The 27,807-nt window shown below is 45.2% G+C and overlaps 1 protein-coding gene across 4 annotated transcripts; it reads right to left on the reverse strand.

The window, feature by feature from the left end:
- Window positions 1-1,189: 1,189 nt before the first annotated feature.
- On the reverse strand, window positions 1,190-25,722 carry ide (insulin-degrading enzyme). Of its 4 annotated transcripts, none has more exons than XM_076050061.1 (25): window positions 25,571-25,722; window positions 24,332-24,516; window positions 23,377-23,584; window positions 21,927-22,096; window positions 21,208-21,330; window positions 20,867-20,979; window positions 20,500-20,662; window positions 20,178-20,270; window positions 19,919-20,010; window positions 19,470-19,550; window positions 18,909-19,012; window positions 17,072-17,174; window positions 16,867-16,989; window positions 16,050-16,132; window positions 14,302-14,446; window positions 11,972-12,082; window positions 11,688-11,808; window positions 10,680-10,771; window positions 9,491-9,602; window positions 7,946-8,113; window positions 6,536-6,808; window positions 5,501-5,562; window positions 3,574-3,646; window positions 3,411-3,478; window positions 1,190-2,410 (listed from the first exon to the last, which is right to left on the reverse strand). In XM_076050061.1, the coding sequence occupies exons 1-25, from the start codon at window positions 25,654-25,656 to the stop codon at window positions 2,315-2,317; spliced, it is 3,048 nt and encodes a 1,015-aa protein (XP_075906176.1). In that variant the 5' UTR covers window positions 25,657-25,722; the 3' UTR covers window positions 1,190-2,314. The 4 variants fall into 4 exon arrangements, with proteins under 4 accessions (XP_075906176.1, XP_075906178.1, XP_075906175.1 ...); XM_076050063.1 differs by lacking the exon at window positions 14,302-14,446 and adding an exon at window positions 15,380-15,524 and having other exon boundaries at window positions 3,411-3,472; XM_076050060.1 differs by lacking the exon at window positions 14,302-14,446 and adding an exon at window positions 15,380-15,524.
- Window positions 25,723-27,807: the final 2,085 nt, after the last annotated feature.

Raw genomic sequence — 27,807 nt, forward strand, 5'->3', positions numbered from 1 at the left:
TGTCTGGAGCTCTGCGCTGTCGCTTCTTGTTCTGTGAATAAATGTATTTTTCCAAAGACGCAGCGCCTCTTGTGGGGGATTGCGGGCGTTGCAGGGATGCCAACTGCATTACAAACACAACACGGGTTCCATTCAAGAGTTTATTCATCAGAAAACGCGCGCGCACACACACAAAACCAGGGGGTGGGAGTGGGGGTGTGGGGAGGGGGGGCAATAACAGCAATAATAAAAAGAAGAAAATGTCAAGCCGGTAGATGGACTAAATCAGACGTCCAGAAAATGAAAACCCCTTGCGGTTACTAACAGTGAGCTTGATATGTCGCAGTGCTGGATTCTCTGGATCGGTGTGAAAACAGCTGCATCACCGCCGTCCAGGTGCTGCCAGGCTACTTCCTGTGGGAGTGAAGTCTACCTGCCGCTGTGATCTTTGGCTTTGAACCACGAATGGTACTATTGCCGGCGGAGGAGTAGAGGAAGAGGAAGAGGAAGAAGCCGAAGGAAAAGCTCCTCCTGCATGTGTTGGGGACGAACTAAAACGCTGGGAAATATCAAAAGGAGCTTTCTAACGCAGGACCTCCATTTGAACTTATTTATTTATTTATTTTAAAGTTAAACTGCAGCATCATGCTTGAACGGAGACACTGGTGGCTCCTGCAGCAGTTGATTAGCACCTGAGAGAGAGACCCAACCTCTCCGCCTGATGCTCCTCACATCATCGTCGTCGTCAGGTTTATTGCTTGGTGACACTGCATGCAGTGGAAGAAGAATCTCCGTTCATTGACATCTCTTGATTTTAAGATCCAGTGCACAAGTCTGGCTGGCTGGCTGGCTGGCTGGCAGTGCGGGAGGGTGTACTCTCCTCCTCCCTGCCCCCCCCCCCCCCCCCATCCTGTGAAGGCACGAGCTGCAGAACGGGAGCGTTTTTTTTTGTTTTTTTTTCATCGTCCCACATTATTCGAAACTGAACACCAGCGTCGATCAGTGCTGGAGACCTCAAATGAAAAGCCAGTGTGCTAAAAGGAAAAAAAGAATCGAGGGAATCCGGGAATAGGCCCCCTTGTGATGTCACAAAGGGGTGTCAATCTCCCCCAAGGTTAATGACAACACCCTCTGAACACAGGGTTAAGTGTGTTGTTCCTGGAGAGTTTTTCTTTTTTTTACCTTTTTTTTGAGGGGGGGTGGTGGGTGGGGGGGGGGTATTTCTCTTTTAAAATGCTGCTCCGCTAACGTCAAGATGAGCGCTAAAGCTCGGCATAATATGGGAGCTTCAGTCACGAACATAAAACCGCATCCTCTCTCCATCCTGACCACAGCAGGAGGACTCAGACAAGCGAGAACCGACGTAGATGACAAACTGATATAACTTTTATTTTTAATGGATCACTGGTAAAATTGAAAACTAAAAAAACAAAAAAAACAAACGAAAAATAAAAGACAACAAGACAGGATGGGGATACCCCTGAGATGTGTGCATTACACAATAAAACTGGGAGTTAAAAATGAATGATTAAATTAAAAAGAAAAAAAAAAGGGGGGGGGGGTCGTGGGCGTGTGTTTTCAGTGATTGGGAAATCTCAGAAAAAAAAAAACCAAACAGCTCCTCCAACATTTCACCAGTTTACAGGAAAACCACATTTCAGAACCTGCGAGTTTCTAAAAAAACCCATCAGTCAAGGCAGACATTCATCAAAAAAAGACCCTCTTCATTCATGTGAGTTAAATATTCCATCTGAGCGAGCGCGCACAACCTTTTCTTTCTTGCCCCCCCCCGACCCCTCTCCCCACACACACACACACACCAGAGTGACAAAGAAAAGACCTTCAACTGAGCCGCTGTCTTCGCTCACAATCAACCGGCTATCCTCCTCCAGCAGCATGTGGGAATTAGTCAAAATAAAAAGGTCCTGCCGTGAGGCCACTGCAGCGTGTTGAGTTTAGCATTAAAGGGGACCTGCGGCCCTCTTTGAACTTTCTTCCTACTTCCTGTGCGACGGCCTAATGCGACCTCAGCCGCGGCTACTTTTCAAACAAACGCGCATTTTGCGTCTCCGCAGCGTCTCCGGCCGTGGCTTTTCTGGGAGGCGGTGACGGAGGGAGGGAGGCGGGGGAGGGGGGTGCGGGCAGTGGGGGAGGAGGCTGCCACACGTGATAACACACACACACACACAAAATCAACACACACACACACACGCTAAAATGCAGGCTCGGGTCAGATGAAAGTCTTCCCTGGTTGGGCCGAGCAGGGGGAAGAGGGAAGGAGGCGCTCTGCCTCCGCTTCTCCGCCGCTCGCTCGCTCGCTCCCTCACTCGCTGGCTCACAGTTTGGCGGCCATGAAGTTGATGTGAGGCTTGACCAGCGGGAAGAGCGGCAGGCTCCGCTTGAACTCCGTCATGTCCTGCACCAACGTGGGCTGGAAACAAGAGCGGAGTGGTTACCTCCGAGCTGCTTCAGCCTCTTCCACTGAGAGGAAGCGACTGAGTGCCGGAGTTGGGAAGAAACAACGTCCAAATACTTTGTTCCTGTACTTCAGTGCATTGCTCAGGTATCTGGACTTGAGCATTTCTTTTCACTTTTACTCCCTGCATTTGTACACAAATATCTTCACTTTCTACTTCGTACTCTAGACAAAAACACGCTTGTTCCTTCAGCGTTCAAAAGATACAAATTCCGTTTCCAAGCAATTCACATATTACCATAATCCTTGTTATTGCTTGAAGTGGAGCTATTTGAACTCTGCTGTTGTGTAGCTGAACATAAAAGTGGAGGACATTTTACTTTATTCAGTGAACCTCGGCTTTGGGGCCACTGTTCACTATGTTCCAAGTACAGAGGAAAAATAAACACGTAGAAAACAACTCTGGTTATTGTTAATAAAAGTGTCACTCAACATCCAACAATGACTGACTGGTCATAGCCCAGTGGCCTAGCTACTGCTGCTGCTGCTCAAGTGGCTAGCATGAGGGTATAGTCAAGGTGCTTCTGCACTATTTCCAAAGATCTACCCCATTCGTGGGGAACTCGGTGAAACACGTTTATTCAAAAATGTAACTTCTAGCGCGTCAATAGACAGAAGATGCTTTTTCATCAGTGACTTTTAAAAGAATGTTCAGCTCAAGGCTGAATCAGAGTCAAAGAAATCTCCAAACAGTTCCGAGCCCACTTGAGATTTTTTTTTTTGAAATGATAAGAGATGAATCTGAAGTATTAAATAAGTACATTTTCTTTGGGGCGTTAAGACATACATAATGGGGAGTATTACAGTGTCATAACAACTTCAATGGGTCGCTGCATGGACCCAAGGAACAAAGTGACTTAAAACGTCTCATGCAACCAGCAGCAAGAAAACAGCCCATGTTCTGTTCTCTTTATTATCATATTATTGTGTGTAATAACAGTCAGACAGACGTTACCTGCGGCAGGGAGGGCGCAGGGGCCAGGTTGACATCATTCTGGGCGGGGAACTCTCCCACCGCTGGACCTGGCCAACAGTGAAACCCAGCTCAGCTTCACAGCAAAGGCAAGTGAGACTCTTTAGGAGGATCTATGGCACGCAAAAAAAGTGCAAACACTCACAGGACTCCATCTCTCTGGACAGGACGTGCACGGACACCTTGTGTCTCTTGGGGGCGTCAACCATCAGCCGATCCTGCAGGCAGACAGTGCAGGGGAGTTGGTGCGTGGGAGAGAAGACGAGATATACAGGTAGAGCATCCAGCACCGGTTCTGGTCGGCATGTTTGCCTGAAACAACTGAAAACAGCTAAAACAACTGGGAATACAGTCCGTCATCGGGATCACAGAGTCACAATTCCATTGGACGCGTTCTCAGCAGAACCGGGTACGACAGGCCCAATGGTGTTGCTTTGAGGGGAAAGTGGGCGGAGCTATGGAAAGAACTCGGCTGAGAGTGTGGCGACGGGAAGTCGCTCATGGCTTTCCGAGATTCCCTGGCTGACCTGACTGCAATTCACCACGGGACAGTGACGCGCAGTCACATGACACTTTGTGCACCAATAATGAGCCTCGGAGCTCGAAGACCTCCTTTGCAGGAAGTGCTACAATGTTCTCTCTTTCTTTAGTCACATTATTTCCCCACGAAAGGGATCTTTCCAAAACGCATATATGCAAAAACCTTACATTTGACTATACATATATTTTTTCTTATTACCATTTAATATTTGAAGTGAGTCTGTGGTGATGTGTAATGGCACTGCAGAGATTTTAGCTGCGCAGCTCATTCTCCATCCGTGGCTGCAGGATTATATCAAAAGTGAGGAACCCGCTCGCTTGCTCGCAGTGAGGTAGGCGTCGACGCTGGGAATCGGGAAAAAAAACATAATGCCGAGGGAAATAATGAAATAAATAAAAGCATGCGCGATGCGGGCTGATAGGACATTAGAAATGCATTAGGTTTGTTCTGCATGGGGGCCGTGATGGTCTCTGCCGGGGCGAGATAATGCCGATTCTCTCAGCGCCCGCGTGTCTTTGGCCCCTTTATCCCCCCTTGAAGCGCGCTGGCGGGCTGTCATTACGCTGGCTGATGCGCCGGGAGCTCGCCGTGTCACTGTCACCTCCATGGCTATGAATAGAAGAAGCAGGGGGGTGGTGGTGGTGGTGGTGGTGGTGGTGGGAGAACGGCAAGGGAAGGCTGGTTTGTGCAACGCACACATATTGATTGTATTTTGCCGTAACAGTTTTGTTCCAGCCTCTGTGTTTAGTTCCCAATGGAGTTTCCTGCTGCTTCAACCCAAGCAGTGTCTGAGCAACAGAAACCCTCAGTATTATTATTATTATTTTACTTTAAAAAGGGATTTAAAAAAATATTTTTTTTTACACACACACACACACACACACACACACACACACACACACACACACACACACACACACACACACACACACACACACACACACACACACACACACACACACACACACACACACACACACACACACACTGCAACTGAAGCACTGTGTATACTTGACATGATAGAGAGTGGGCTGGCATTTTTATTTTTGTGGAAAATAAATTTGAGTGCAGTGGAATAAACTCTCGAGCGTCAACGGAGGAGGCTTCCTGCAACGCTCCGCAAGTGTCTCACAGCAGCGTCTAGGGGTGCACGGGCCTGAACACACAGCGCCTCCCATCATGGCGGGGTCAACAGATATTAGCGTTAGCGTGCAGCTGATCGGACGTTCTCGACGAAACGATCCCTGGCTGAAGGCAGCACACCGTCAATCAGCACTGACAAAGACTTTCACAGTGACATCAGTCAGAGCGCTGCTCGCCGACTCTCGTACGTCACGAAGCGAAGGTTGACGTCGGATGTTATGCGGCCGCCTCCTGATGAGCGCCGATAAAAAGCCAGACGCCGTCGCAAAGTTCGCCATTTAGAATTTGTCAGACGGCGCTCGGTCGACTCGGGACGTGCACCGGAAGATGAACACGAGGCGACTTCATGACCGCTTTCAAAAAAAAACAAAAAAAAAAAAAAACTTACCGTGTAGAACTGCAGGATGTTTTCCTTAGTCAGAGTCTTCAGAAAGGCCACTTCAAGGTTATCTGAACGAAAGAAGGACAACATGAGCACCAAATAAACAAAGTAAACAAACAAACAAACAAAACAAACATCACTGCTGTGTAAACCTGATGAGTGTCTCTAAGGGTCTAACTAGTGAATACTGTGCGGGTCTTGCTGTACAGGAAGCCGGCAGGTGGGGATCATGTCAGTGAGTAAAGCCTGGGACTCTGCTGAACGTGCACATCCAGCTCAGAACTGGAGATTTCATCAAAATGCAGTGTTTTTTTTTTGTCAGTTTATTTATTTGCACTGTACTGTTACTGATATGCTTCAATTCATTCTATGCTTTTTAACTTCAATTTAGTATGAATCTACAGCAACTTGGCCCCTGTGTTTATTTACACACGCTGTAGAAATAAAGCCGATTGATTGGTTGAAGAGTCCACACATTTTGTCTCATTAACAATAAGTAAGACAATCTCTGTGTGCCTCTGATGCATCAACTATAAATGAATGTAATAAATATGCATTAAGTGTAATAATCATAATTTCATTTCATCCTATACTTAATGACAATAACTTTCCACTACTGTACATTCAGATTCAGTAAAGTCACACCAACGACTCTCTCACATTCGGCCCACATCAACAGACTCGTGCTAGCGACTGTTCCTTTTCACACTTGCCCCGCCCCTCTCTCTTCCACTAGTGGCGATCGCCCCCCGCCCCCGTCTCCACCCTTGGCATCCTCACAGTATTGTCTTCCCTCTCAGGGCCTGCGAGCAGATTAGCAGGGAATCAGACCCATTACCGTCCATTACGGCCCTCGGGAGAGCGAGACGTGCCGCAGATTATTTCTGGGATTTCATCGATCGCAGGTTTGCGCGGCTCAAAGAAAAGCATCCTGCGGACGTCGAGCCAAAAAAACAAAAAAACAAAAACAAAAGTATGGATCGCGGCGCGCTAGAGAACGCTTTGAAAAAGCCCGGGGTGGTCTCTCTAGTGGGGCCTCACCTCTGTCGAAGTTGTACTGCTGGGAGATGATCTCCCCCCAGTGCTTGGCGCACTCGGCCGACAGCTTCTTGGGCTTGTCCAGGCGGCGGATGGCCAGGGCCTGGATGTGCTTCTGGAAGGCCTCGTCGCTCATCTCCTCCAGGGACTTCTCCATGGTGCAGAGGAAGGCCTCCACGCGGCTCTCCAGGTAGTGCGGCGCCTTCTCCGACTGGATGATGAAGCGCAGGCCCTGCACGCCGTTGGCCCGCCGGGGCCCGCTGAACACGATGTAGCCTGAGAGAGGGGGTTGGAGAGAACAGAACAGGAAGAGTCAGCATGTACAAGCTGCACAGAGGACATTTGGCTCCGAACCAGTGGCTCCACTTTTTCGACATCCTGTATATCAGCCTACTTAAACAAAAAAAAAAGGGATGAAAGGACATTTTTAAACGCCATCGGTTCCTTCAGCTGAACTCAAGATTGCAATAATAATTCTGAACATCCCTATTTTTCAGAGTGTATTCTCGGGCTGTGGTCACAAATTGTCTAGGACACAGGCGTCAAACTCTGGCCCGCAGTGTGATTACATTTGGCTCGCGAGGCAGTGCAAAATAACTACTAGAGCTGGCCCACCAGTATCACACAGCACATGTATTGCTAATACTACAAATCCCAGAATGCCCTTCTGCTATTTTGGCACCTCCATCAGGACAGGATGTTCATTGGAGGATATTATGAAGACTTGATTGGTTTGTTGTCGATTTATATTTTTACATTTATTATTAGCCGATGGGAAAAAGTTACTGTTGAAATTTAAATCAGAAGGCTGTTTTTCATTTACATTTTATTTATATTGATGAGTTTTGATGATGTTTTATTTTATTTTAAATTGGGTTTGGCATGTGTGCAACATGAAGTTATTTATTGTGTAGTATTAAGCTTTGCTTGTTCCATATTCAGGCTGAAGCAAAGCTAGTTTGGGTCCTCTATCTAGAGGAAGTTGTTTTGTTTTTTTTTCCAATAAACATCAATGTCGGCCCTCGGCTTTCTCCCAGTTTTACATTTTGGTATTACAGTCTGTGTATCTGAGTTTGACACCCCTGCTCTAGAACGATTTCATACCGCATGCTTCAAAAATATTTTGAACAACAAAAACCAATTAAATAAACCCAGTTTGTTGTTGTATTCCCATCCTTGGCCCTGCAAAACATATTTGACACAAATGTTGCGTTTTGCTTTATTTGGAACCACCTTAATGAAGCGGAACGACACTTCAGTTTAGCACTGGAAAATGATTACTTTTTCTTTTTTTTTGTTGCTGATAGGATCGGAGCATTTGAGTCGGTTGCTGCAAATATTTTGAAGTTGGCTACCCAGTGCTAGTTTGTACATTACACTACTATCATTACTGTGGGTACACGAACGACTCACCCAGCTGCTCTTTGGTGCGTAAAGTGTTGAAGCAGGGCTCGGAGATGATCTGGCAGAACAGCTCCAGCAGCATGTTGTCGTGGGTGGTCTGCATGTCCGTCTGGTAGTAGATCTCGATGCCGCAGTTGTTGTGCACCTCGTTCCTCTGCTGGTAAACGTACCAGCCGCCTGGGAGGAGTAGACTGCGGTTATGTTTCAGCAATTACTGTGTCTGTCTGCACGCATGTGCACAGACACGCGTGCAGACGTACTGCTGCGGACTGAGAGCTGAAGAAAGGGGAGAAATCGTAAGAGCAAGCGATCGCTGGTCCATCACGCCGGCTGTTTTCGGACGGAACAGGGAACGGGGAACGGGGAACAGGGAACAGCACTTGGGTCGCGGAGCACTTCAGGCGCAGTGAGCGGACTCGGGAAGGATTTAGAAGTGAGAAAAAGGTTCAGACGGTCGCTCTGGAAATTGCAGCCATCGTGTCACAGAGACAAAGCGCTGTCTGCGCGCTTTAGACAAACGTCGCAGTGCATTTTCTGCGCGGGCGTCACGCTGTCACCGCGCTGTGCGCTGTCCTTCAGTCAACTCTGCCGGTGACAGACCGCACGCCAAAAGGAGAAGTAAACTTAGACCTGAATGTACAGTAGTGGAGGAAACGCTTTAGGACACACTTCAAATTTGACTCGATTCCAATCATTGTCAGAAACATTTGCCCGAGAATTTTATTGCGTGTGCTTCAAAAGGTTTGGCTGCATCGGAGGCACACAAACAGACGGGAAGTATTTTGTTGCTTGACGTTAATGAGACAAAATGAGAAAATTAAATCCTTGCAGTCTTGACTCTGAGTGAGTTGCGCGGGACGTCGTCTTCCTACAACATCCAGTCCTGAGCTCCACGCAACAGTGCACGTGCAGCATGTGGGTAAATGTTGGTGACTGCACTCAAACGAACTGCGCTGGTAGACACGAGACCGATTCTTCGCGCAATACAGTACATCGCAAACACACGAGGTGTCCAAACCTCCCCCCCGCAAAAAAAAAACAAACAAAAAAAACTTGTCATTCATTTCATTAAAAAAACAAGAAAACAAAAACTGTGCATGACCAAGACGAAGGTCTCTGCTACAAAACGGCCATGTTGTGTCTTTTGCAGCGGTTTCCACAGGGCCGCTGCTGTGTTCACATCCTCTGCAGCAGCCCTGCTCTGTGTCTGGAGCGGCAGGCTGGAGCCCGGCCTGGAAAATCCCCCCGCGAGACACACAGTGTGTCTCCGGGTGGCTTCGGCAGCGCGCCGGTTTTCCCTTCCCCTCACTGCTTTGAGTTTCCTAATGCGATCAGAAGGCCGCGCAGGTGCTCTGGCTCGCGTTGGTCTTTGAGCGAAAAGAGAAGGTGTTTGTGGCTGCGGCCCACTGACGTCAGTCTCCACTTGTTATGCTCCTCTTGGGGAGGCAGGACGTTCAAGTCCTTGCGAGAGCGGGGGAGCGTTGCATTCGGAGCTGGAGGAGGACGCTGGGGCACTCGTGTGTGTGTGTGTGTGTGCGTGTGCGCGGTACCTACCGTCTGGAACCTGAACCTCTCTGTAGCGAATCAGCTGACTGGGGAGGAGGGGCTTGGTGTGAGCGTGCTCGATCAGAGTGTCCTCCAACATCTGGATCATGCCCAGAACGGACTGGAGGGGGACAGAAAACACACCGTTATGCACGATGCCGTTTAGCTCCCCGTACAATTGGCCTCACACTCGCGTCCGTTATTTCTGCAGGAACAACTGGCCGACTGCATTCCCTAGAAGGGCTGGGGGGCATTTCCCCGACAGGCAGCGGTCTCTCGATGAGTCAAAGAACGCAGCTGCCGCCTCGTTCATCCCCCGGCTTCCGCACCCGCTGAATAATTTTCCTAAATATAATCTTCATTTCCAAAAGCAGCTCTCTTAGTTCCACTAGTTTTGAACAGAGCCGTGAACCCCTTCTGATTAACAAAGAGCAGCAGAAAAGATGAATTATTGGAAATTTACTTTAAATGTCTGCAAATAAACTCCCTGAAATTATAAAAAAACAAACAAAACAAAAGACAAAGGTGCCTGCGCTACTTTCACCGTCTCCACTTTTCAGAAGGTGTGTCCTAAACTCCCCTTATGCCGTTAGTCACAAAAGTCAGAGCCACCTTTGTTCCACCTTTCCAAACAAGTGGAAAATACACCACAGCATCAGTTTCAGTAGGGAGCTCAAACCAAACGACTGGGACCAACGGAAACTAGAAGACTGGGAAAAGAGGCTTAATATATTTTATACCTCATTTCATTCCTTTTTTTGGATTGCTAATCTTGGGAAGCCGCTGCACTTGAAGCGCTCTGAAAAGGAGTAGAATGTGCTCGCTTTGAAAAAAAAAGAATATATAATTCAATACTATCCAATCTTAAGAGATCAAAAAAAATGTCAGGGGATAAGTGTCCGACTGTTGAACTCTTTGGCTTGTCAGGAGGAACCTCATCCCAGACCTCTGCGATGATGATACATTCACCCATTGTTCAGTCAAATTCTTTATTATCCATCAGCGTCGATCTGGGCTGAGGCTGCACTGTGACTCTTGCAAAGAGAAGAAAGGAAACGAAAAACCCTGGACAACCACTCTACCCTCAACCGTATTGAAGAAGCTGCAGTGTTTAGAGTCGGAGAGGGCAGAACGGGACGAGAGCTCGGCTTTAATCAAAAAAGAAAAAAGAAAATTGCCAAGAGCCAGGTTTACAAACCTCCTTCGTGATGTTGCCATGGAGAAGGGCTTCAATGTGTAACCGGGACAATAGCTGAGGTATGAAGGCCTTGAGGCGTGGGAGAGTCACATCTGGAATTCAGATCACAGACAACAGCAGAATCAATCCATCAATCTCTCAGCGTTTAGCAAAAATAAAGTCACAAGAGAATGACGATTGGGGGTGGGGGGGGGAAAGCGCTTCCATTCAGAAAACGGGCAACAGAGGCCACATTTGATCAGCGGGTGAGCCGGAAACAACGCGCGCAGGCTCAGTGTGAGCTGGACAATCTGAATTCAAGCAATGTCTGACCCAGATTCAAGGATGAGCTACTACAGGGATAAAACACAAGCACACACACACACACAGACACACAGACACAGCCGGGACCCTGGACAGGTGACTGCGGGGGGGCGAGGGGCACTGATAGGGGAACATGCTGCGCTAATTGGAGGCCCCTGTGAGTTGCCAGCAGACTTTGACCGCGCGGGTTAATTGAGTCTCGTGTGAATCTGAGGATAGTCGGTGGAAAGCTCTGTGGTAAAAATATAACAGTTTGCCCTTCGGTTTTTAAGACTGTGGAAAGACCGCAGCGAGGAAGAGAGCGAGGGAGGGAGCGAGGGAGGGAGGGAGAAAGGGAGGGAGGGAGGCGTCTGCTGGGGGTGGGGACTTGGCATTCAGATGAAGATTTTAAGGGTGGAAAACTCTGGAGGGGGAGGAAAAGAAAAAGAGCTGGAGGCAGGAGTTAACGGGTAGCCATCCGCGCAGGGGGAAGTTAAAAAACATTAAAACCATCAACGTTTCCGACACCTAGACGCTCGGCAGCCTTCAGCTCCACTGGGCCTAATCACAAAGTTCCATTCGCTCGCATCCCATTGTAGTTTCAGCTTCTGTATTTCCAGCAGACTTTTGAGTGTGGAAAGAGGGATTAGCGGGCACAACGGCTGGGACTCTGAGACGCGAGTTGAGAGAGAGAGAGGGTGATTAGGAGTGAGAGGGCGGCCTCACCATCCAGAGCCTCGCGGAGCTCGTCTTTGGTCCAGGCAACCTCGGTCATTAGCAGGCGGAGGTAGTACATGGCGTGCTGGTGCGGCTGCTCGGCTCTGAAGTTATTCAAAGACCTCATGTACTGCGGGGAGAGGAGTTCGGAGCAGAGCGGGTCGGAATAATAAAGACGGAGGGGAACAAAAGGAAAAAAATAAAAATTGGAGTGGTTCTAAAAATACAGCGAGACAGCTCGGCAAACTGCATTGAGTCGGGTGGGCGGCCGGGCGGCGGGGCCGGAAACTCACCGCCTCCTTGATGATGTTGAAGCGCTTCTCGTCGATCTCGAACGTGGCCATCTTCTCGATGATCTTCTTCAGCAGGATGTGCTGCTTGTCGCTGTAGCCCTTGACGGACAGCTGCGGCAGGCAGAGCAAATGGGTCACGTGGTCGAAAAGGGAAAAATCAGGGGCGGCGTTAAGAGAAACCAACGGTTTGCTGCGTGAAAGTCCCATTTTTAGTGCGTTACTGATGTGATTAGTGCGCAGGGAATAAAGCAAGTCCACAGTCGACACAGTGTGGGATTTGGTGGGAATGCAGCGGGGGAAAAGTTTTTGTACACCTTTAAGATTTTTCTCAATCCTCAATTGTCCTTAAGTATTTGCCTGACGATCTATTTTGTGTTTCAAAAGGACACAAAGAGTTGCTGGATGTGTTGCGAGGGACGGCGCCTTGCTGAAACCTCCAGCTCTGAGCTGGACGGACAGTGCGCGTGCAGCATGCGAGTAAATGCTGGTGACTGCACCGAGATAAGCTGCACATGGAGACTTCACACTGATTCTCAGTACAATAAAGTAAATAAAGTTTTTTTTCCCCACCACTGTATATAATCAAAACTGGGGTGAACTGCAAGATCTGCAATTTAAAAACAGTGACACTTCTGACGTAAAGCGTCACTTAAGTGCCTCAGCCACACAAACGTGTCTAAATTTGTCCAAATGTGTGAATTTATCCAACGCGTCGCCCAAGAGCTTGTCCAGAATCCCGCAGCGGACGGCGATAGCCAATCAAGGGGGTTTATCATTGCTGATCGGCGTTTAAAAATAGAGACGTCAAGGTTATTTCAAGCCTCTGCTCTGCAAAGTCATGCACACCTCACAGCCCATCATGATTCAGCAAAGCCTCCGGCACGCAGCCCCCCTCCCTCAGCTGGTCCCCGCGGTGACACCGGCTACAGGTAATTGCCCCCCCGACGTCATTAACCTTGACAAAACACCCGAGCGGCCACAGCGATGCTCGTCGACACAAATCGCTGACGTGCACGCACGTCGCGCGGCCGAAAACACTCCCAGCAGGAAAAGGGCATGAAGTGATTTCCAAGGGATGCGATGACTCAGGAATGTAGGTGAGTGAGCGAGCGGAGTGAGTCAAGACGATGAAGGGTGCTCAGTGTTAAAGTTAGAAAGCTCAAAGCCAACGCAGTGAACCAGTTTCATCCACGAGGGAGGTGGGGGCCGGGTCTCGGGCGGAGCCACTGCCAACATGTTTTGGATGTTTGTATCAGCAGTCTCATCAAACAGGCAATCAGGACGCCTCCCGAATTAAACTGGAATAATGATGATGAAAGCAGATACCATGTTGTTCTTTTCATTCCTAAATGCAGCTGAACGGCCCCGCTGACTAACGGGAGAAGGAAGTAACAAAGTACAAAGACTTTACTCGAGTATTTACTTTTCCGACGACTTTTTACTGTTACTCCCCGCATTAGCACACAAATATCTCTACTTTCTACTTCTTACATTGGGAAATACACTCGGTACACTTTTGTGTTTAAAAGTGTTAAAAAGAACGCAAAAAAATTCTAGCAAAATCCAAAGTGATTCACTGATTGTTAATAGTTGTTTTACACAAGTGTAAGTACAGAATGTATTTCTGGCAGCCCCGGCCAAAGTGCTGTCGCCAGCTTTGCTGACTTAGGCAACCGGTGGTCATTATTCACCGAGTCTGCTCGAGGCTTTCAATAGATGAAAACCAAAATAAAAAGCTATTTGACTGAATGATGAGATGAAAAGTAATGCCAAACTGAGATCTGAAAAGATTTCTAAGAGACTAAATGAGCGAGTCAAATGACACATGGAAATTTAAAGGCTCATTTGAATAATTCAAGTCAAAAAATGTGTTTATACGTCTCATGGAGCCGTGAGTATTTTCAGCTGAAGAAGAAACCAAAAACGTACGACACTTTGCAACCATGCTGAGACGCCGCGTAGACATGCAGATGCAACTGATTAAGTGTTCACTTTTTCTCATTCTGTGCCTTTAATGTGAAAAAAGAGGCAACATCTGGACATTTTTGAACCTCCTCTCTACTTTATCACTTCTATTCGAAACATCTGCGCTCGCCCGGCTGTTTCTCTCCAAAGAAAGGCCTTGAAAGGACTCGACTTTGCCACGGTGGCATATTGACTCTGTGTTAGCGGCGAACGCGGCAGCAGCGGCATCAAGCAGGGATTTGTGCAAATCCTCCCCCCAAAAAACCCGAGCAGCCTCCACATTCTGCCAGTGCCTCTCGGCAAAGCCCTCTGTGGCGTCCCCGCTCCCCCCACCCCCTGCCCAGACTTCAAACGGCTTTACTTACGAGGATGGCATTCATCCCCGAGGCTATGCCATACACCAGCCCGGCCAGGCGGGCTGCATATGCATACTCTTTCAAATCATCCTTCAGTAACCTGAGTAACAAGTAGGTCATGTTGCAGTGCAGGGGGTCTGTGTATAGGTAGCGACTGATGAAAGGGAAGAAAACAAAAAGAGAGAAAACAAAGAAACACTGTACATGTGCATGTTGGGAATGAGTTCATGTGCACGGACGAAACAACGCGGGTATGGGAAGAATGATGAGGAGGAGGAGTATGTATATGCAGCCTTGTGACCAGCTTTTTCACCCCACTGCGACTGTCTCTGTTCTCAGCGAGCGGCGATTGGACAAGCTCAACGACGAGGGACGATAAGTGCGTCTGATTCGTAGAGCGGTCTGAATGAAGGGTAAAGCAAAAGAGCTTCAAAGCAAAAGGGTTTGGTGAGGAAGGGAAAGTGTGATGCGGACAGACAAAGTGAGACCAGCAGTGTCGGTTGATTGTTCTTTTGGTTTTTAATTTCCCTCCTCATATCAAACTCCTCGCAAAAAGTGAGGGACTTTCTGATGAAGTCTCAGAATGCACCTAAAATGCACCACAGCCCGTACTGGTGAACTTCATCGGACCTTCTCGAAACGTTTGAATGCAAATTTCCAAATGCTCAATGTTTCAGCGCTTGTCGCCGAACCTGTTGTTCTTCAATAAGGTAACTAAAAAATACTAACAAAAAATAAACCAAAGCGTCCGATCCATCAATATTGTTTGGTTTTAAACAATTATTATTTTTCCACTTGAAGGACCTCCATGAATGATATAACGTCACTACAGTGTGAGCTTCTTACATAGACAATTCACTGATTTCGCATGAAAATTCAATACCTAACCTTTCGTGAGTAGTAAGTTTAGGTTGCATTTACCACTGCTAATAAAACTGTTAAAAAACAATAAAGACATTGAAGACAAACAACTGAGGCCTGGCTGAGCCTCACTCTGTCTGCGGATGATAAAGGTTGGAGACGTGAGGTCTGGGATGCGGAGTAAAGGGACACTACAGGGGGGGAAGGGGGAGGAATGGATACTTACATACATCCCATAGACGGTATTTTGGAGGTCATAGTTCAAGCCGGCTAGCTCGGCTGCATATGCATACTCGTTGAGGGAGTCCTTGAGGAGCTCCAGGTATAAATATGCCATGTTACAATGCAACGGGTCCACATACGCAAACGGGCTGCAGAGAAAATGGCAGTCGTCAGACAAAGGATTACATACACAGAACAGAGCGTTGCGATACCGATCCCTGTCCTGTTGCACATGCTTTCAGTATGTGGACCAGAGAGATTATTTACAACTGATGTTTTATACACGTCCAAGCCCTTTTAATTCCTGCTTCTATGGATCGCGTGTTTAGAGCAAAGGACTCCTCCTCGACGAAAACGACACCGGGAAAAAATATACAAGTCGCGCTTACAAATAATTTGCAACAACCTCTCACAATCCTCGCCGGTCAACGCCACATGTTTTTTTTTAGCAAAGACTGTTTTCTTGAGAAATGGGAAGAACTTCAAGTTACGTGGAGTGCTGTGATGCTATAAGGTAGCCTCACTTATTTTTAGCTCTGTTCTCTGCCTTAAGACATCAGGAAGGTATTTGACAGAGTTTGTTGCCGATATCATAAAAAAAGTCCAGCTTCTGACGCTGAGCTAGCGGAGCGGAGTCAAAGTTTCCACACAAAGGTTCACCATTGGCCACGCACCTGAAGAACTCGAAGTTCAGGCAAGCTTTGGGCAGGAAGAACTTGTCGTCCTGCTTGAACCACACCTTGCTCATGGCCGTGTCCTGGAAGAAATGAGTTACAGTTTGTGTGTCGGTATTCTCTCCGAGTGCAAAGCCAAGCGCTTGAGGAAAAGCACACTTCAGTATCACAGTGCGAGAAAGTTGTCTGCGCTTTGAAACAATATATTTTTATACATGTAAACAGATTACTAAATCTATAAATGGAAATCTAGCATGACAGAAGGAGGGGGAAGCAAATTGCATCAGCAAGAATGAAATGAAAGGAAGACAGAAGGCAGAGCATAGTACCACAATGTTCACTGTCGATGGATAGAATGAAAAATATATTTGAGAGGCAGCACTTGTTTGCCAGAGTGTAGAAACGAATGAAAACACCAAAGACAAAACCAGGGAGGCCAGACTGAGACAGGCTGAAGTTGTGCAGATGAGGGACAATGAATATATCAAAAGGGAGGATGCGGGGGTTGGAACTGGCAGGCAGGAGGCCAAGGGGAAGAGCAGAGAGGAGATGTAATGGATGCAGTGAAAGAGGACATGAAGGTAGCTGGTGTGAGAGCAGAGGATGATGAGGGGTAGCGTTAGATGGAGAAAGATGATTGGCTGTGGCTGCGATTCTCTGATCCCGACACACTGGCAACATCTGTACTTCAAATCCCACCCAGAATGCCTCATTACCACATGAAAGAGTCATAAAAGTCTAACGGAACGTAGCGTCAGGTAAGGAACGTCCAGGGACGACACTCGGGACGCTCGAGCTGCGTGCGAACGCCACTTGCCTTGATCAGAGTGGGGATGGAGGGAGAGTCTTTCTCCAGGGGGTAGATCTCGAAGTTGGTCGGGATGAACTCGTTCTTCATGGGCAGCTTGAACTTGCCGTTGAGGTCGGCGCTCGCCCATTTCTGAAACGCAGGCGCGCCGGTCAGCGGGAGGAAGTCGGTTTGAATTGTTTCTTTCTAGCCTGCCACACTGTCGCTGGTTCACCTCCAGGGTTTCGGCGGCGATGGCCTCCTGTTTGTACTGCGTGCCGTACCACTCCTCCGACTTGTTGGTTTGCCCTTCGAATGACTTGGACACGACCGCGACTCTGGACAATAAGAGGGGGGAGACAGCCGCGTAAGGTTACACACACACAATTTGTTTTTTTAAATATATCACTGTTTGTTAATTGTTGAACGCCGACCTTGGGTGCCTTGAAAGGCGCCTTATAAATTAAATGTATTATTATCATCGTCATCATCAATCACAAACATACACAGTGTCAGGGCTGTTTAAGTGCTCCCCCCACTGATAACCACTCCACAAGATGAGACATGAGCACTCTGGATTGATGCATCTGGATCAGGCTGGAGGTGGCGGGTGTCTGTTCACGCATCTGCCTCCTGCTGATGAGGCGTGTTTAGAATTCTCCTGCACGTCTCCACTGGGGGCGGGGGGTGGGGGGTGGGGGGAGTTTATATTCAAGATGGCCGGACGACCAGATGGGGAAAAAATCCAAAAGCGTCTCGCCTTGTAACAAAGTCATCGCACTCGCTGCCAATTGCTCGTGCACTGAGCTCATCACGATTGAAGTAGCACTGGCTAACAAAAAAAAACCCCAAAAAACCCCAAGCTGTAATAGCTACTTCAGTAAAGACTGGCGTGCAAACTGCCAGGGTCAGCCAACGGGTGCATGCAATCTCCTTCTTGGTAAGCATTAAGGAATTGACGAGCTAGAAGTCTGCACTTTTTGATGGACACCAGCATCATTCCCTTAATGAGGAAGTACAACGAGCGCAGGACAGAAGACGAGGTGTTTGCAGAAATCTCAGCAGTTTCACGCCTTCGACGTGAGACAGCTGCCAAACAAGGCAGGAATAAAGCACAGGTTTTCAACGAGCGAAACATAAAGCTGCTCTCGTCTGAAATGAGCGACTGAACCGCTTCGACTTCAAAAAGAACGGCTGAAATTCCCCTCCAAGGGTTACCGACGTTCCCTTAGCAGCCACAAGTCGGCCGTCTCTACACCATCGAAACATCTTAAACCCGTTTTAACGCTAACCACTTTTGGCGGGATGCTTAATTGGATTAGAATTGACAGTGTACGACAAGTTGGTCGGGATGCGTTTTTATGTGGGCCACAATTGTTTGTGTGCACGTCCTCTGGGAAAACACGGCCGGGGCTGCCAAATCAGAGAGCAAAATTTGGTAATGTATTCATGAGCACAGGGGTTGGAATCCTGCAAAATAAACAGAACCCTGGAGGCTAAACAGAAATAATCAAATCTGGAAAAGCTGTCTGGCATCCATTTTTTAAGGCGGCAAGATTGAAAGGCAGTTTTGTCCAAATATTAAAAAACGGGCCAAATGCACAGCTGGTGGACGAGGGAAATATCTAGCGGCATGAATCGTAGTCCAGCAGATAGTTATATATTTCAGCTACCAGTCCTGGTGAAAAAAAACAAAGCTAAAATGCAACAACAAACACACAACAGTTTGTTTCCCCCCCCAACATCTTGCATCTATTAAATTGCACAGAATGCCACTAAAAAAAGCAAACTGGTTATTTCTGAACAATAATCTGGTCTCAAAGATTACCATTACCCACACAGCAGTTACTCACTATACTGACCAAATTACTTGAACAATAGTGTTAACCTTTGTTTCATTACACAGGTTGTTTACCCTAACATTATTACTATTTTTTTCAATTGTAAACGTTAGGTAGCAAAAATTTAACCAAAATGCTGGGTTGCACCGCGACGGTTAGCTCGTCAAGGTTAGCATTGTTAAAGGACGAGTGGAGCTGGTTGAAAAGCTTCAGTTTCCTTCCTGTACTGACCGGACAAATTCTGGCCTCAGCTTGTCCAGCACCATCTCGATCAGATCCGGCCTGAAGTCCTCCAAAAGGTACTCGGCAGCTAAAACCTCCTCCAGGGGGTAATACTGAAACAGGCAAAACAGAAAGCCGCGTTAGCGTGCTTGAGGTGGTTCAATAAAGACCATGTAAAAGCACGTCAGATAAAGACTTAATATCAAAAATGTTCAAATGAATTTCTTCCCAATGTTTCCTACAGGTTTCACCAGCGCCAACCTAAGTGAGCCGAGAAGCATTCAACGTCACGGCTCGTTATTTTCCAATTAGGAGTTTAACACTGGAATCCAAAAACCTAAAAAAATTAGGGTTGAATATTCATAATCAGGTCAATGACGCTTGCAGTCACAAACCAGCAATTCAGTGCATGAGGCACAATTTTTTTTTTTGCCTGCGCTTCAGAAATGAACCGAGTCCTCTAAAAGAGATGTCGACAGCGCCGAGCCCGATTCTGACAGCAGGTACAGAGATGACGAGACCGAGCGCGTCTCCCTGGAAACAGGCGGCGGAGTCGGAGGCCGGACGTACGTGGAGCAAACCAGCCACTTTGGACGTGTAACCACGGGGCCGCTCCTTGTCCTTAAACCTGAAAGCCACCTTGTTTAAATCCTACAGAGACACAACGATAAAAAAAAAATGTTTTATTGCGTGACAAAATGCAGAGACATGAAACCATAAAACAAAAAATTCCAATAAAACATGCACACCGAGTTAGAATCTGCATCTAGAACAGGGAGACTTTAGTGGCATTATTCTCTCTAAGACATTAAAAGGGAGACAGAATTGTGGACAGAATTGTGGTAAAATATGGTGGGTTTAAATTTACAATCTATCATTAAATCGTCTGCTCTCAATGTCCATATGGCTCTCGTCATTCATCAGAACTAACATCAGACTAAACATCGAGTTCGACCAAAACCTCTGTTGACATTGATAATAATAATAATAATAATAATGATAATAATGATAATAATAACCTTGCACTCATCAAACACCCACTCCTGGGGCCCCTCGGTCCGCAGCTTCTGGATGTACTGGAACATGTGGAAGATGATGTCCTCGACGTGCACTGCAGGGAAATAACACAGACAGACAACCGCAGACGTTTACAGAGGGCCTCTCAGCGAATACAATTAGAGTTTTAAGTTTTCATATACACGCTTAAATCTAATGACAGCTACAATCACGCAAAAAAGAGCAAATGTCGAGCGTGTAGAGGCAGTGGTTCCTACTTACAGAGACCCTCCTCAGTCAGGTCAACGTTGATGATGAAGAACATGAAGCCACGAGCTCCCTCTTTCTGCCCACCGACAAGCGTGTTCACCCAGCCTTTGGAATAAATACAGATAGGCAGAATTATCTACTATTGAGCAAGATCTGATTTTGAGAAGGAAAATACAAGCTGGGAATAAGCAATTCTTAGATACTATGTGTTTTCAAAAGTATTTCATCAAAAGCTTGAATGGACGGCAGAAAGTGTTCATGTTTCCCTCTGACATTTCAAATTAGAAGCAGTGCGATAGTTTGTTTACTTTTCAGTTTGAAGCCAACGTCCTACCTTTAGATTTCAGCTCAGATAATAAACTTCCGGGCCCTTCGTGACCGATCAGATGACCCAGGTAATGTCCTGGGTTAGATTTGTAGTATTTCTGGAGATCTGGGATGGGGAAAGTCACGTAGAGGTTCCGAATATCTTTAATAGGCACCACCTTGTAAAATTGCTGCGAGGAAAAAACAAAGGAACAGAGGAATTGCTGTATTAGAGAGGTTTGCATCTGACGGGTGCGAAGAAACAAACTGACGGCAAAAAATAAAAGCAAAGGGGTATAATACGAGATACCTTGAAAAGTACTTGCAACATTGATGTATATTATTTGTCAACTTAATTTCTAAATCTACTGATCGCTGATAAGACGTTCACTCACTCTGAGATGCTCTTCCTGAAAAGGGTGTTCTGGGAATTCTGGGATAGGGACATTTTTATTTTCCACTTCTCCAAACAGCTTCACCACCATGGAGGTCAACTCATCCAGTGATTCTAAGGAACAAAAAAAAAGTTGAAAGAAAAGAGCAACATGCAAAATTTATTACAGAGTTCACGAATACTACAGAGTGAGTATTCGTGAACATGAAGAGTTTTGCCGTTTTGTTTTTTTTATACCACAAAAGAAGCACAAGAATTCTTCACTACAAGATGTCGATAGCAACAGAAGGAGAAATGGGGGCGACTTATATACGTTTTAAAAACAGTCACATAAAGTCTTACCTCGTCCTATCACACATAGTCCCATTAGGTTGGAAGAATAGTATGTGGAATGAAACTGTAGGAGCTCCTCACGAACGTCGATGCCGTCTTGCGAAGGCCTCGTCTCCAGGGTCAGTTTGTTACCTTTAAAAGAAAACACATGAATCGCAGGAACGCTTTAAATGTGCCGTTCTTTCCTTTTACAGTTATTGAAAACCCTTTTATTGTCCTGTTGTTGCACTGCAATGTAGGCCAGCTTGAAAATTAATAAGGCGTAAAACTGCACCATCACGGTGAGTTTAACCATTGGTTTATGACAGCCCTGTCGAAAGGTGTGACCAGGATGTAGAATTGGAAAACCGCTGTTACAGATCACATGACCCACCAATGAAGCAAACCAGGTCGCGGCAGGTGGAGGGTTTCGTTTTGTAAGGACATAAACAGGAAAACAAAAGGCACCAGCTTTGGGATTAGGACATTCATTCACATCACGTGACATTCAGGCCCGTCTGATACTCCCGGACGTCGCTGGAAAATTGAGGTATAATTCAATAGTGCCACCAGGTGGCTAATTTGAGTTTACAGTTATTCCAAATCTGTTTCACGCTGATCCGAGATTCAGAAAACAGAGGAGGCTCCTTCATTTCCTTCATTTTTAGACAATGTGTCAATGATAAAACAGACAGAACAAGGTCAGATGCTGTTTCAGAGAGCGCCAGCAGCAATTAGAGTTTTTCTACCTGTTCCAAATTTACTGAAGGGGTGGCTAGGGTTCCCAGTGGCCTTCTCCAGCTGAAAGAGTCTCCAGGCATCATTCATCAGGTTCTTCTCGTGCTCAGAGTCCACGGCATTCACCTCCCTGTCTTTGCAGCTCTCGTCAAACAGCGGGCACAGAAAAAACTGGGCAAACCTGCAAAAACGACAATAATGGGGATTTTTGAAAGACCACTGGACTGTTGTAATCAGCTCTTCAACAACTTTCCGCTGGAGTAAACTGGCGCCGCTGGGCGTGGATGAGCTGCGCAGGGTCGGAGGCCACAACAAAGAGGACAAGATGAAAACTATTTACATGAATGGGATGCAATCGTTGGGAGCAACTGCCATGCAAATCAGGCAGACAGAAAGATTTTGCTTTTAAAAACACAGCGGCAGGTGCTGCTCAGCAGGTTCTTCAACTCACTGCAATTTTGACCAACTTTGAAACAACAATGAAAACACAAGTAAATCATTCAATACACCTATAATTAGTTTAATTTAACAGAAATCTGCATCCAGGAGGACTGGAAAAATCAACAAGTTAATAGTTTAAAGTTTTTATTCATTTCTCTGTCAAAGCAACTCAAGAGCATATCTTGTACTGTTCCTTCCTATCACCCGAGTCCAGATGGTTGGCACAATTTACGGGTGCTGGGGAACAATTAGCTGATAACGCACAAACAGCTGCATGCGACATAATAATTCATTCATGAGAAGGTAAGGTTATCCCGGTGGGTTAGATTCTAATGCAAACTGTCTGTCCTCGCTGAACCACCACAGCTGACACATTCTCACCCTGACTCTGAGGGGGGCAGGGAGGGGGGGGGTGGCTGAGACAGCACAGTGAGGTCGAGGCGGATAACGCATGATAGAAACACAACCAAAGAACTCAAATGGAGACAGATAAAAAATTCACTGGCTAAAGAGCAACCCAATCAGGACCATGTTTTTTTTGGGTTGTTTGAGAGAAGGGGGCTTATTTAGTAATCGCGACCATCACACAGAAGGGGGTGTGGCCAAGCCGACAGGTTTACAGTGACACTGTCAACATCACCTGATGCGAAGGGCCAAAGTGATGGTCAAAACAGTGTCAACAGTGTGCAACGTCTCAACTCGTTGTCAAATCGTGCGAGGAGGGGGAGATCAAACAAATGAATAAAGCCTCAAACACCACAAAACAATAAATGACATTTAAGCACATTGCTTTGAATTTCACGCAAGATGTAGAGGAACTGAATTTTATTTTAAGGGCTGAACTACAGATTTTGTATCCTATACTTTGTAGATCTTAGACTGTTTGGTTTTAGAAAAAGCTGCCTATGCTTAAGCAAAGCATCTGGTCTTTCCAAAGTGACTGTGTCAGCGTTGTTGTGATGACCCTATTAAGTAAAATAAACAAAAAGACGGATTCCTCATCACAGGAAAGGAGGGTACCTGTCGAGCGCTCCTTCCAAGTGCTCGTGGGAGACGTCGAAGTAATAGTTGGTGTGCTCCCCACTGGTGAAGGCGTTGGAGCTGCCAGCGTGTTCGCTGAGGTACTGGCTGTATTCGTTCTCCTTTGGGTACTTCTCCGTTCCGAGGAACAGCATGTGCTCACAGAAGTGTGCCAGGCCAGAGATGTTTCCTGGGTCTGATAAAGAACCTAAGCAGAAGAAGAATAATGATATAAAAAAAAAATGCACATATTATGACAACAATAACAAGGATCATCAATAAATCAGAGTTCAGATCTAAAATAATCTTCTGAAAAGGGAGGCTGCCTCAACAGGAAAGACGACACTCAGAGAGTCAGTCCATTTTTTCTAAGTTTTTCCTTTGACTTGAAAACAACAGCATGAAGCAAATTCAATTTTTAAGGCAGTTGAGAAAGACGCAAGCCATTTTTAAAGTCCAGGTGTGCATTACATGAATCCACATTTTCCGGGCAACACACAATCCTTCTACATAGAGACACTGGTTCTTTCCCAATCATACCCACTTTAATGATTCCAATGTTATAATTGATTTCAATTCAGTTGCTTTTTTTAACATACACTTTGGCCTTCCAGATTTAATCTGTACCACAAGTAAACAAAAGAAGGGCAATTTGTACAATGCACGGTTACTCCAGCCTAAAATCCAAAACCCAATTGGTGTACTTTGACCATTATAAAGTGAAGTGAAACCACAAGTAAAGATTCTTTGTGTGAAAGGTTATAACGGAGAAGATTTAGAAACAAACAGACAAGAGCAAGACAGAAAGTTTTATTTTAAAGAGGACCGTGTTTGAGTGCAAAGCAATTTGTTTCAGCTTTTTTCCCCTCGGTGTGGAAAAAGAAATACTGAATAAATGTGACCGTATTGGTGATTAAAGAGAGTCCGGGATGCTGTGAACTACTTTGACAATTACCTATATGAACATCCAAAGCAGCTGAGGATTTATCTGTTGTTGGGTCACTGATGAGCATTGCCTTCAAGCCATTGGTAAACTCCAGTCCTCTGTACACCCGTTTGTCCTCAGGAGAGCGGATGATGTCACTCACCACCCTTCTCACAGCTGTGTCGGTCATTTTGAGTAAGGAGGACGACACCAGCCTGTATCGAGTGAAAAAAAAGAAACACTTAAAGTCAAGAATGTTTTATTCCAAGATCCTAAATGTTAGAAGTGATTCCTTCCTGATAATGGTCAGAATATTCTATGCTGCTACAATGAATAACATTTAAGCTGTACGTGGACAGTTTTCACACAGTCTTTTTTCTTAACAGGGCTTTCTCAATGAGTAACAAAATAAATATATATATATATTTTTGACATCTTTCAATTTGATAACAAAAATAATTTCATTCAGACGGTGCAAAGAGTTAATCCTCAAATTCCCGTTACATCAAAACAAAACGAACCGTAAACACATTATTCTAGAACTAGAGGGGTTGCCAATTCAAAGCTATGAACTTAATACAACGTATACTGTGGGTCTGGCTATGGTGGAGTTCCTAAATCTGCCCAAGTGACAGTTTACCTGCAGATTATTTGAATCCACCTTTAAAAACAACGCGACGTCTAAGATGAACATGTATTTATTTGTTTGAAGACCTACAGTACCAATAAAGCAAAATCAAATAGTTCTCCATTTCTCTTTGACAGTTCATTCAAATGTAGCGAATGTAAACCAGTTAATCTGAACGAAAACTCGAAAATACATCAATTGCTTATAAATAATTGTACCGAAATACGACCGTAGCGGTCTAAGCAATAAAAACCTTTACAGAGGGGCTATGGAATAATCTAAAATCAAGCACTTAAGCTTACTGAACTAGCATAACCGCTAAAGTTCAAGGTGCCAAAAATCAAGTACATCAAATCAGCTGATAAGTTGGAAGTATGCTATTTTGGTTCAACACTGTTCACTGTTGATTAATCAATGTAAGAGTTTAGAAATCACACGGCGCTGCCACCTTGAGTAGCAGCAAAGCTAATAGTTCCAGTCTAGCAAGAAAGCTTAACTAAGGTTAACGAACCGGCTTTAAGGGCCCGGCTTGTTAGCTGGCTAGCATGGTGCTTTGTTTCAGATAAAAAATTAAAAAACAAAACAAAAAACCGGCACGATTATTCAACAAGAAGCTGGGATATTTACCAGATAACTCGTACCTAAACTGTTGGTTAAAAAAGAAACCGCTCCCCGTTGCCTGTAGATATCTTGTAAAATGGGCCGTTCGGTTAATGCTCTTAAACATACTTTGTACCCATCGAAAACAAACCTGGGCTTTTACTGCGCCATATTTCCGTAGGCAAAACTATCGAATACAGAACAGAGTTCCTGTCTCGGGTTTACTTATTTCATGAAACTATTTAAAAATAAATGTTGTAATAACACATAGCTCTGGCTCACAACAGTGTACTCAAATTGACCTTACGATTGTAGATTGATCTGTAAATTTCTGAAAATAAGCCGATCGATTTTGCTATTGATTGAGATTCCTTTCGCGTGACGTTTTTTTTTTTTTTTTTTTTAAATACACTTTATTTAAAATTGGTAGTTGACATACATGCCAGTTGCAAAAATAATAGCAATGTTCTTATATTGATGTAACTTTGAAAGTTAAATTCAAGATCAATATTATGTAGGAGAATATACATAAATGAGGTAAAATATTGGGGAAAAGAAATATAGACCATATGTTTCTGGCACGTTCTTTCGTTTTGTTTTTTTGTTTTTTCATTTGTTTCGTTTCGTTTCGTTTTTGCTGGGTATTCTTATAATGAACAAATAAAGCACAATATATGAAGAAGGAGGGCTATCAATAGAACGCAATCAAACTGCGCCACCAGGTGTTTAAACGCCACAGAGCAGCCACATCCTAAGAACTAGGTAGAGAGCTCAGTTCAGCTCATTTGGGTTCTATCTTAATCCAGTAAATGTAATTATCCAGAGACTAGGACATTCTGTATGGTCAAAATATTCAAAAATAACTATCAGAATGGGCTACCACACGAATAAATTGTATGTGTTATGAGAAAAACAACAACAACAACAACAACAACAAACATTCTTTTTGGAGTCCGTTTTTCCGTCGTGCTGCAACAATAATATCCCTGCGGAGCAGACAGCACGGTGCATGGTGTCACATTGCAACTGCTACATTCCACTTGTGGAGAGAGGTAAACTCGGATCATCTCCACACAAAACATCAGCACACTCATGTTGATTACATCAGATGTACTTTAACAGCACGAGCTTGCATGTTAAATAAGACAAACCATGATATGCATCGACGTAGTTAAGGATGCACGAGTCAGTAGTACACAGCACTTGGTGTATGCAGATTTTTTCACATTCTCCCCTCAACATAAGGTCTAATCTTATAAAAGTGTTTTCTACTCCTCTGATTGAGAACGCAACCTGTCATCCTACGTGAAACCACAGATATTAATTTGCTCCACCCGTATTGATACAAGAACCTGTCTACTGAGTCACTGTGTTGCAGTCAGCCAGCCACAGTAAACAACTTTTTGTCGTGTTGTTCTTGTGTTACAAGAAATATTTACGAAATAATTCTAGTTCAACACAATTTTTCACTTTCAAAAAAGCTTTTCCGTAATTTTACTAAGTCAAACCTCTAAAATGTTATTGAACTTAATTACATCCACAATCTACATAAAGTCCATTTGTTAATGTTTTTATTTATTCATTTATTTGATCTTGTTGACATTCTTTGGATCTTTGGTTCTTTGTCCTCTTGGCTATTGTGACCACCACATTTAGATTTGTGGATTAATATGTGTTGTACACTTGTGATGGAACAATTTAGACATCCTAATCCAGTTGTCCATTGTCGTGTGACTGTTCTTTATAAGAAATGTAAGCCTATTTCCCTCCTTCAATTCCTCCCATGATATCAGCTTTGTTTGCATTTAAACAGGCCCAGGTTTCACACAGACTGAGTATGAATAAATTAAGAGACTATATTGTAATTATTAGGCTAAAAGTGTCATTTTATAACACTACTTCTGTGCAAAAAGCCTAGATCAGTAGTTTGCATTGTTAATAATTTGCCTGATGGGGTTTTCTATGTCAATTTTTCAGATGGCTTTGAATTAATATAATTCACCCTTTGTTTGGATAGCTTTGTGCTCACCTCTCTTCCCATTACATGAGGTTGAACCACTAAAAAATATTTTTTTCATCTTCACCCAGATTTGGAACAAAGTCAGCTCAGTAGTCCAGGGACAATAATCCAGTGATTGCCAGGGATCCAAAATTATATAAAATACAATTAGTGGGTAAAGAAACGAATTGTAAACTCTAAATTGTCTGTAGGTGGTAGGAGGCTCCAGCAGACCCCCGTGACCCTGAGTTCAGGAAGAAGATGGTATTGGAATTGGAT

This window comes from Nelusetta ayraudi, unplaced genomic scaffold (assembly GCF_046127955.1).
Source record: "Nelusetta ayraudi isolate G7.1 ecotype Tasmania unplaced genomic scaffold, CSIRO-AGI_Nayr_v1 ptg000122l, whole genome shotgun sequence".
In the NCBI taxonomy this organism is placed as follows: Eukaryota; Metazoa; Chordata; class Actinopteri; order Tetraodontiformes; family Monacanthidae; genus Nelusetta; species Nelusetta ayraudi.